We start from the raw sequence: 11,645 nt of genomic DNA on the forward strand, positions 1-11,645 counted from the left end.
GGGAAGGAACAATGCATTTTCACATTCTGCAAGTTTTTTTCTCTTTATCATATCAAATTAAGCGCACATTTTGTTTCTTTGTGAAGGTGTATATATATGTTTATCACTCGTGCTTTGTTGGAACGCTTGAGTAACAGTATCTGTACGAAACATGTAGAATTTTCCCTGGAATAATTAAAATGTCAATTCTTAGTCAACGGATTTTTTTTTAATTTATTACTTACTTTGAATAATTATCGTTTATTTTGGATATGTATGTGACAATTAGCAAGAAACATAAACTCTAAAAGTATATACATATTTAAAGAGACTTTTTACAGACATAAACAGATGTGTAAACATATTAAATGTAATACGAACCGAACGAAGTTTCCAATTGTTTAAACCCTGTGTAGTTATTATTGGTATCACTGTTATGAAATATCTAATTTATACAAATGGGCAGAGCTCAAATTCAATTTAAAGTAATTGCTTGATTTTATAGAATTGCATTTCAATACAAAACAAAGCGATACTTTACCGAAAAGATTTATTATGTTTAAATGTGTTCCAAAAATGTTCAACAACTCGTTCTTTAAATTTGGATGACATTTGCTTAGAAATGAAACAAGTAAATAATTATAATACTCACTGAAATAGGGCACTTTCAATTTATAATAGATAAATGGGAAGTAAAATATCAGTCCTGATATAATAAAGAACACAGCATAGAGGAATGTAACACGACCAGTTTGTATCACAGGTGACAAAGTCAAGTAAAATGACATCAGTAACACCAGAATGGGGATTAGAATTGGAACCTGAAATGGCCAATATATTTACATTTACTCTATAGCGTTCAGAGATGTTACAACATTTGTACCATGAAAATTGAACAATATAAATAGTAACTATTTCAATATGCTATTCTTGAAATGTATTACAATATTATTGCTAAACTTATTCAGACTCCAAATCGTGCTCAGAACTATCATTGACTTAATATAACATTATAAATTTCAAATTGCATGTAATACATGTCTAGATCTATAACTTTTTTTAGGAAGAATGATCATTTGCTTTTGATAACATGCTGCTTTGTTTTTTCCACACTTTGCTTCATTTTAAGTGTATTATGTAAAACCATGAAAAAAAAAAAATTGTAGATCAATTATTAAACATTTGTACTTTTATTATCAAAGATATTTTCAAAGAGCCTTCTTACAAACAAAATGTAATTATCAAAATTTATACCAATATTTGAAAGTTTGGCTAACACAATATGTTCGTTTCAAATGGCGCTTTCAGGTAACCATATATAATATAATTATATGGTCATTTTAGATCTCATTCTTGCCTTCACTCTCATGGTCGTTTTATATCAGGCACTTTGCCGGTTTTTGATCAGACTCTTGCTTACCTTATATGGTCGTTTGAGATCGGGTTCTGTATATCTCAGAACCAGTAAGGCTAAAATTGTAACCCCGTATCCGAGCCATATGGAAAAACTGTAAAAATCTATCAATGTACTCAAATCTCCCGGAATCAGCGTTATTATTGCAATTGTCGTCTGCAAAGGAAGAATGATAGGAATTAAATAAAATAGATGTTTTGGGCTATAAAAGAATATAAAGTCATAGACAGATAAAATAGCTTAAATCAGGTTCACCTTTGTGGGATTGAATGCTTAAAGGGGCTGACATAGTTTATTGGCATCACAAACAAAGGTAATTGTTAATTACAGTATATCAATATTTTCCTGTACACAACAAACTGCTCGTGCGTCCAAAGCAATATAACGAATAAGATGACTGGTTATATTTGTTTCAACTTTGTTATGCCATATTATGGTATATTCATTAAATGTACATTTATTTAGGTTATGCAAGTGCCTAAAGGCACGAAAACGTTGGGTTACTTGAAACGTCAGTACTGTTGCATGAATTACATTTTAAACCTAAGCCTGCTGGAATCAAAAGATTTTAGCGTTTACCACCGTGCAGCATGGTCAGTCTTGCTCAAATTTTGTATTTCAATAGTGTAATCCCCTGACCTGTGAATGCAATGTATCAAATTCAAACAAAGCTTGGTAAATCCATTAGACAAATGCAGCAGGTTATTTGAATATGATGCCGTGAGCTTAAACTTGCATTTAAAACATTAACGTTTATTATAATTCGGATTAAAGTTACCTTTTACTGAGTATGAAACAAGAAATGATCTTACTGTAAATAATATAGAAGGCATTGGTGTTAACCTCTTAATCTGAATGAATGACAATATTGTAGGAATGTGTTCATCTCTGGCGGCAGCAAAACATAGCCTATAAAATCACAAAATATGCATTTTTATAAAAATCAATATACATTGTTCAATGTTCAAAATACAGGAAATGGAAAAAAGTGTTCATTGTTTCATGGTATGAGTGGTTCCGGTAAAATTATAGTGAAAGTCATTGGTTGGATTAAAGCTACTGATGCCAAAGCAGGCAATCAAGTAGCATCAAATTCCAGAGCATACTTGACAATTTGCTCACGAAAAAGAGATGCTAGTTCACTATAAACCAATGGTCACTATTCTAATCGACCTTTTTGGAAAACAATCTTCATAAAGAAAAAACCTTTAGATATTGTTAGAGATTAAGATCGAAGCATTGTAGAAGCTGAATTGAACAAAAATTAGTTTACCCTTCCAGAAGCAAATAAACAACCATTAGCCGAACCTAGACACGAGCAGCAGACAAACACAGGCATAATCCACGACATCACACCAAGCATTTCATTTGACCAAGTCTAAATATAAAAGTCAGTCTGTGAATTAAAAGTTATAGTTAAATGTTTATTGATGTTTTCAATTTGATGTAATTGTAACACACTTTATTTTAAAGATATGCAAACCTAACGAATTTGTAAACGAATAAAGAATACAGTTCTTCCCATCTCCTATGTTACTAGTTAGGTATAAATTTAACTTTTTTCACAAAACAGTTTTCACCAATAAATAAAGCAATAACATATTATTGCCTGCTTTGAATGAATATGAAATACAATGTATATATCTTCTTTAAAAATTCAAAATTTCCCATTTCACCTCTGAGAGTCTACCATTTGCATGTTAAATTACATGATTGACACAGATACAAATTTGTATTTGACTTACAACTGCAACTGCGTGTGAAACTAAGATTTCTTCCTTGGACATAACAGCGAAAAATCCAATATTTGTGAGGACATATGCCACTGTTGTGAGGGGTATTCCGAGGTATATTGCAAGCGGCAGATTCCTTAAACAAGAAACATGGAATTACTGTATTCATAAATACAACGTGGCAAGAGGATTTTTTTTTCAGAAGATGAAATTGAAAGCAATTTAAAACATATGATAAAAGGAAATGAACAAAAGCATGACAATGTATTGCATCTATGTAATACTTAAATATCTGAAAAAAGCAAACGAATTAACCATTTTAATGCGTTGCCAAATTTTAATACTTCATTAAATAGACTTCAATTTTACATCTGTTGCCTTATAAATAATAACCATTAACTGTCATTACTCCTTTTCAACGCCTATCAAGTATTGAAAACGTTTTAATCACTGATAAAAAATACTACCTTTCTGGGTTTTTCAGTTCTTCAGTAACATAATTCAGGTTATTCCTGAAATGCATATGCGTCTCTATATTAAGTTGAAAATACCTATGACATATAAGATCTTTTTAAAGGTACAACGTTAATGTAGGATGTGTGTTTCTCGTTTTCAGTGAATATGTTGTATTTGTGTTACACGGAGTATCAAGAAAACTACTTTTTTCTGAAATACCGGTATATGAATTGACGCACGCCAACCAAAAGTTAGATAAGAACACCGTGCTATACTGTGTGTTCTATGGATTTTGCTCAACAGATAAAAACAATATTTATTGGTAAGCTTAAGAATGGAATTGAATATTATCACATACTAGTGTCACTTTTCTGACTCCGTAAACATGAAACATATTTTAGCAGTTGTATCAATGTTTTACAAATGTAATGTTAAAATGATTTATCATTTTGTGTTAGTCAACAAGGAATGTTTTTTTATACGTATATCTAGATATTTTCAAAGCAATATTATTCATATTGACAACAGAAAAAAATTTGAAAGAAAAAAAAACCTAACAACGCACTCTCGTTAATAGCAGTAAAGTCAAACCGATGCATTTTCTTTCTTTGTATTTTCAGGGTATGTAATAAAAATAACACTGAATTCGTGTATATCATCAGTATTTCGCTTCAAACTGTTTTCATACTGTTCAATTTCAATTGTTCAATAAATTCAATACGGAATCAGTAATCATTTCGTTTCATCTATGTCTTTATGTGCAGAAAGAAATATTGAAACAAAAAGTTAGAAATTAAAAAAACAAGATATGTTTGCCCCCTATCGGCAGCCAATAAGTCATGTGATCAGGTTATTATGCATGACCTCTGACCCAGTGAACAAAAAATTAATAAGGGTTATCTAGTATCTACTGGTCATGACTAGTCACAAGGTAATAATTATTGTGACCCCATAGGTTGTGTGTAGCAATTTAAGTTATTACAAATCTTACCAAATAATATATGCATAAATTTTATGAATCATGTAGGCCTCATTAATGACAGCCAAATTGTTATATTACATAAGACCTTCAAATGTGTATACCAAAAGCATTTTTAGTTTAATATAAAAATATCAACCAAGGCAACTTTAGTTGTTGAGTTATTGGTCAGAAACCGTCATTAAGTACAAGGTCAATATGACACTGACCCCTTGACCCCAAACTCAATAGGGGTCATCTACTGGTCATGACCAATCATCATACCAAGTTTGAAGTTCCTAGGCCTAAGCGTTCTTTAGTTATTGATCAGAAACCGTTTTTACCTACGAGGCCAATATGACCTTAACCTTTGACCCATTGACCCCAAAATCAATAGGGGCAATCTGCTGGTCATGATCAATCACCATACCAAGTTTGAAGTTCCTAGGCCTAAGCGTTCTTTAGTTATTGATCGGAAACCGTTTTTACTTACAAGGTCAATGTGACCTTGACCTTTGATCCCTTGATCCCAAAATCAATAGGGGTCATCTACTGGTCATGACCAATTACCATACTAAGTTTGAAGTTCCTAGGATTAAGGGTTCTTTAGTTATTGATCGGAAACCATTTGGTCTACGGACCGACGGACCGACGGACCGACAAATGCAAAGCAATATACTTCTTTAAAGTGGGGGCATAACAAAACAAAAAAAAACTATCCACGTTTGATTAAATTTGTTAGTAAAATACACAGATGTTTTGATTATTTGTACCTAAGTATGCATTCAAATTACAAAATATTCCATTACCTGTACTTAACGTTGTAACAACCAAAGAATAAAAGAAACGCTCTTTTTTTTTCTTTGATGTAATTCTTCTGAATATTATCCAAACAATATGTCTATCTCATTATTCTTGGAAATAGAAAAACAAATATTTTCTTCGTAGTGCATATATTTACCATCCTTCGTATGCCCAAAGTCCATTGTAAAATGCTATTGCAATTAATGAGGGATCCTTTGCAGTGTCTTGAAAACCTTCAGCTATATACATCGTGTTTCCTTTATTAAATACAAATGTACAAACACTCTGAGAACTAAATATTATAAAATGGGGCGTGAAAAAGGTGTCTTACTAGATCTATTTTGAATGTTGACTTTTGACTTATTACGTTTATGTGATATTATGTAAGCCCAAGTTGATATGGAGAAGACACGCATATGGAAAAACCAGAAGGTTAATAATGTGTACTTTAAATTGATGGTTTTATCGTCAAAGATACACCTATAGATACACACAAATATCAACACTTGATACTTGACAAAAAATGACCTTTGACTGTATGTATATTAATTAAATGACCTACAGGATTACACGCTGATAAATTGTGGGGTTGTTTTTGTATTCTTGTAATTATGGCATAGTTGACATCTAGTCCTTATGCCTTTGGCTTCCTCGAAAATGAGATTTTAAGGTGTAAATATCAAAGTGAAAGGTATATATTATTGCTTATATTGTACTTCAAAAATTTATTATTACAATGTAATTTGTGATACCTGAACAGATTTTGTACAATCCTCCGCCAGTTATTATAACAATAGCAAAGAGTTTTATGCAAGTGGTAATATTCTGTAAATATGTGGCCCACTTTACACTGTATGAATTAACAACAGCCAGAAACACTGAAAATCGTGAATAAAATGATTTTTTTTTCACGTCAAAGTATATTATTTATTATATAAAATAATCATAAATTGCCAAGATGTATATATACATGAAAAAGACTCTTCAAAAATAAAAAATCCCATTCTTTTATTTTAGAGAGGATATCGCAGAAAATATAAACAATTCAGTGAAACAGATTTAAATATTATGTCTGAAATACCCAATACTGATTTTTTAAGTGACATTATGCCCATTCCAAGGGTACATAATGAATAAACAGGCGAAAGTCAAAGTATGTTTTCAATTTACAAATTACGAAAAGAGTGCGGCAGTCCTTTTTTCCAATATAAAGACAATTCAGCTCAACACGAAAATGAAAAAAAATGAGCATAATGCCACTTTAAATAGTATATACTATAGGAATATACATACCCTATATATTTTATACATATATGATATATATAACAAAGATATCTTGACTCACACATGGCGGCTATCGTGCATAATTTAACTGGTAGATCAGGTGGATCTTTACAAGTAGAATAGAATGGTTTAACCATATAGGTCCCTAGAGATAGTGTCATCACTGTAAACATTGTAGGTCTTAGAATTAAAATTCCGACCTGAAATACGGAAGCAAAACATGTGTTATCTTCATATATAATGCCTTCTTTAAGACAGATTACGCCTCATTATGCCTCAGAAATGAAGATTTCCCCCTTACCAAGAGTTTTAAAACGTTTAAATAACGGCTTTATATTAATTTATCAACAGAAGAAATTACAAAAAAATAGCGATGAATGCGAAATGATTGTTATAAAAGAGGCAAAATGCAAACAATGTCATACAAAATGCCAAATTACTATAATTATACAAATTGGCAATAAGTAACAGAAGATTCATCTTGTTCAGGTAATGGGCCAGTGGGTAACTGAATAATTTTTTGAAATTAAAACAAGACACCAAATCAAAAATAAAAGACTGATCAATCAAAAGTTTTGTCATTGAAATATTTGAATGTTAAGTTTTGAGTAATTGTTCACAGCACCATAAGAAGGATTTCACATTTTTATACACCCCTACCGTTTTTTTTTTCATGGACTTTGTTGCAAAGCTTTATTTGTTTTGCAGCAAATAAGATTATTACCATGGCACCATAAACTCCTACGAAAAAGTCCATTTGAGGCTATACCCACCCAGTCATACAGGAATGCGACTAAAGTCCCAATTTTTCGCTTTCCACTTGCAAACGTGTACATGAGATATGCATGCTCGCCTCCTGATTTTGGAATACTTGTACCTAATTCCGCGTAGGCCAATGCACCTGATTAATATATATGTTAAAGTATATTAATCAAAATACATATATATAATTTGTATGATAAATTGAAAAATAGTAGTGTCTTCACTGTCACCTTTTTTATATTGAAATATACCATCTAATGGTATGCCTGAGATTGCATAACTTTGTGTAGTTAACTTCTAAAAAAGAAATAACATCATCATCCTCCCTTAGTGTGACTTTTTAATATAATATATAGTTGTTCAACTTGAAATGCTTAAAAAGGTCAAATTTAAAGTTGTAGGTTGGTATAAAAATAAAGTTAATTTGACTTCTTTGTGCTTGGATGGAATAAAAGTTAAATTACAATGTAATTGGACTCCGAAATGCTCTTACAATCATTCTTTTTTTTACTTAACATGTACAAATATTTTGAATAGTATATAATATATTTCTATGTAAAGTGTCGATTATCAGTTTATAGTAAAATATGCTGAAATGTTGTGCGAAAATATAAAAATATGATATAATTTCATAAGTGCTGAAATCCAGTATTTTAGTTTGATACTGAAATCCCTTTAACATTTAATGGACTATTCCAAATTCAAACAGGACAAATCCATTACAAACTTTAATAGAAATACAAGGGTAAAACGATCAAATATCATATATTTTATGATATATGCTCTATTTATTATATTACCAAACATAGAGAGTAATCCACAGGCAGCCCATGTTATCAAACTTAATCCGACAGAACCGGTCCCCTCCAAAACTCCTTTTGGTGAAATGAAAATTCCCGAACCTGTAATGATATTTAAAATAATATATTTTGAGAGAAAACTGATAACATTCAAAATTCAATCTGAATTTTGTTATATCCATACGAGGGTTGTTCCATCTGTGTCCTATGTCTTGAAAAGCATGGTTAATAATAATAATAATAATAATAATAATAACATTAATGATAATAATAAAACAATATGATCATAAGGAATGGCAGGAGGTCCGCAAATCCAATTAAAAAGGGGTATGTATCAAAGGCAGGTCTCTGCACGGTATAAAATAAATATTTACCGTGAAATGTGCACCATTTACAAGGTTGATAAGATGTCTAAAATATCTATTTGTAGATCGGTGGCTAAATTTGGACGCAGGCACATGCGAAATAAAGAAGCATAAAGATCTCGGAAAGATAGTTCCGCAACAACTAAATCTAAAGGTAACCTTGACAAAATCGCAATATTTTGGGAAAAGATGCCCGATTTTCATCGAAGATGTTGGGCCGTAATGCAAAATTGTTCGTCATATTTTTGCACATCTTGAACTGAGGAAGATAAAAAAAACACCTGCAAAATGGATATGAAATGTGTTGCAAAATGAGCAAAAGAGTATCAAAGCGGAAAAAGCAAAGTAGGTCATGAAAACGTATTTAAATATAACAAGAAAGCTTATGGTGATATGATTACTGAAGATTTAACTTATACCCAAACCAAAGTGTTCGAATCGACTTTTGGCCACCACAAATGTAAAAAAAGCCCTGGTATTACAAATAGGACTGTTTCGAACAATGAAAAGGTTTTTACAAGTAATTTAATTTCTTTGATGATAAGGCACTTGGTAGATAAGAACAAAACGTTCACTGGTACTAATAAATCCATTTCTAAATGTTCTCAGAAAATTGAAAGCATTTTACAAAATTTATTTGACATCCAAGAAAGTTACCGTCCTCCAATATCCTCAGATACAATACCAAAAATCACATTAGGTCTACAATTTATCAAGATTGCACATGAAATATGCTTTAAAAAGTGAAATGACCGCGTGTTCTCATTTCAGACTGTAAAGTTTTACCTTTAAAATGAACTGACGGCTTAAGATGTACATGAAGGTAGATGGCGCGTATTTGGAAGGACAGAGCTTGTTGAAACTTTTAGAACAATTTTCAAAAATAAAAATAGCAAGTAACAGCTTTTTTTTAAACATATCTCGAATATCGTTGTAATTATATATATACAAATATATTGAACGTTTACAATATATTCATTGTAGCCTATCACTACAGTGTTGTTATATTTGATGGCCATTGACTTTTAAATGTTGAAAATTGAGTACCGCTCAAGCCGGTGCTAGTGCACATAAGGGATGTTGCACTTATCCATTATCCCTCATGTATAGACTCACTTGAACCGAGTCTGCAATTTTCATGTAATTTTTTGTGGTTAATGCTTCAGAGGGATCACCTTTTTCAGATTTTTATAATTTTATCTACGATCACATATAACTGTAAAAACTTGAATTGATTACTTACTATTAAGACTTTATCTAAAATAATTCTATTTCATAACTTTTCATCTCTTTTGTATACAAGTTACTATTATTATTGATCATGATTGTTCCCTGACAACATGCTTTGGTTTATAAAATACATTTTGTATACATTCACACAAGCTGTTGCAGTTCAAGCCAGTTCTATCCGAATCACTATAGAAACACATATTAGAAAATACTCATATTTTAAAACACTGCAGCAGTTAACATGATCTAATTAATGCTCAAAGTAGACGCAACTTCAAACATCAAACATTTATACATTTGCGCTCAGACATAAAGAATGAACATAAAACAAAATATAGCTCTGAGGGACTCTTAATATATATCAGACAGCTCGAGATAAAAGGAGTTTCATTACTTTTATGTAATTATTAGTTATTTTGTAATACTTGCTAATTCCTTTGCTCGTAAATTGTAATTATCTTTATATATATCTGTGCCCTAGTTGCATCAAAAGTGATGTGCTGATATTACATTCAAGATTATGCTTTGTAAGTACGCAAGGGTTATTTGATTTTTTTGGAAACTTGTTGCATTCTAAACAAGTTGCACAATATTATCACTGGCTTTATATTTCTTTTCGTCTTAATAAGCTATAATCTAGATAACGTTGTTCACATCTGAATTGTTAAATTTCAAAAAATATATACTAACGTATTGAACAAGAGCATGGGTTGTGATTTCATTGGATCTATAGATCAATCAAACCGAATTCAAAACGCTCACCTCAGACCGGCAAGGTCCTTTCGATATAGAGGAAGGCAAAATAACAAAAATGCCAGGTGGTATTGGATAATATTAAATAAAAAACTTATTTTTTTTATATCAATTGTTTAATTCATCTATTTATGTATTTATTAATGTATTTATTTATTTATTCATTTATTTATTTATTTGTTAACAATAAATGTTTAGGAAATGCAGGTTGTCAAGAAAAAAAAAATAAATAGAAAACTTACCTATCATTGTCCCAACAATAAGTGCTGTGGCAGACAGGAGTCCGACATTCTTCTCTAGTTCTGTGTTGGATTTGGTATTTGGTCTTCCTCCATTTTCTATCCCCATTTTATTTCCAATCAAGTAATTTCCGGCAGTGAACAAATCTTAAATGTTGAAATCACGTGTCGGGATCTTTTAATTCCAGAGATGTTTCATTTGCGATCTGTTACATCACTGTATAAATTTATAATAAAATTGAATATGGATATAGCAACGCGTTTAAAATGATTGCAATAGGCAAAATACATGAGAATAAATACGCATTGATCCGTATAGTCTACGCTACGATGTAATTATGTAACAAATTATTTAACATCACCTATCATCGCATAGTTTAATCACAAATTATATAAAAAAGTGGAAAAAAAGAAACCTACACAACTTTCATTTTGTTTGTTATTTTTGTCAATCAAAAATCTATACTCATACATTGTATTGACAAATATACAAGAAGCTTCGAGTCATTCACAGTAATAAAACATATCGATTGAATTCAAGGGTTACGTAAGGAATCAGATTTAGTTGTTTTATCAAATTTATAAATGATTTATATCATTTAAATATCTTTTTAAATTTTCCTTGCAAAAAAACAACAAAAAAACAAAACAGCAACAACAAATAAATAAATAAATAATTAGATAAATAAATAAATGAATAAATAAATAAATAAATAATAAAAGAAAAAAATAAACAAAAAGAATAAAATAAAAACTTATTTATTATGATGCTGCTTAGAAAATAATAGTTTTTTGACATATTTTCCAAAAAGAAGCGCAATAATGATAAATTTTTGCGCACACAACTCTCGATGGAGCTCATCTTTTC

At 30.6% G+C, this 11,645-nt stretch overlaps 1 protein-coding gene across 1 annotated transcript; it reads right to left on the reverse strand.

The window, feature by feature from the left end:
- Positions 1 to 398: 398 nt before the first annotated feature.
- On the reverse strand, positions 399 to 11,112 carry LOC132718170 (b(0,+)-type amino acid transporter 1-like). The gene is made up of 12 exons (XM_060701797.1): positions 10,781 to 11,112; positions 8,191 to 8,292; positions 7,402 to 7,529; positions 6,690 to 6,828; positions 6,097 to 6,222; positions 5,502 to 5,601; positions 3,594 to 3,638; positions 3,139 to 3,262; positions 2,667 to 2,771; positions 2,206 to 2,301; positions 1,400 to 1,549; positions 399 to 800 (listed from the first exon to the last, which is right to left on the reverse strand). The coding sequence occupies exons 1-12, from the start codon at positions 10,884 to 10,886 to the stop codon at positions 414 to 416; spliced, it is 1,608 nt and encodes a 535-aa protein (XP_060557780.1). The 5' UTR covers positions 10,887 to 11,112; the 3' UTR covers positions 399 to 413.
- Positions 11,113 to 11,645: the final 533 nt, after the last annotated feature.

Source organism: Ruditapes philippinarum, unplaced genomic scaffold (genome assembly GCF_026571515.1).
Source record: "Ruditapes philippinarum isolate M1 unplaced genomic scaffold, ASM2657151v2 ctg1374_1_1_1_1, whole genome shotgun sequence".
NCBI classification, from domain to species: Eukaryota; Metazoa; Mollusca; class Bivalvia; order Venerida; family Veneridae; genus Ruditapes; species Ruditapes philippinarum.

Excerpts from the sequence above, each read along its gene's own strand:
- LOC132718170 (XM_060701797.1), bottom strand. The coding sequence starts at position 10,886 with ATGGGGATAGAAAATGGAGGAAGACCAAATACCAAATCCAACACAGAA. Across the intron at positions 1,550-2,205 it reads TGCCTTCTATATTATTTACA|ACGACAATTGCAATAATAAC; the intron begins GTAAGATCATTT and ends CTTCCTTTGCAG. Across the intron at positions 801-1,399 it reads ATCTCAAACGACCATATAAG|GTTCCAATTCTAATCCCCAT; the intron begins GTAAGCAAGAGT and ends TGGCCATTTCAG.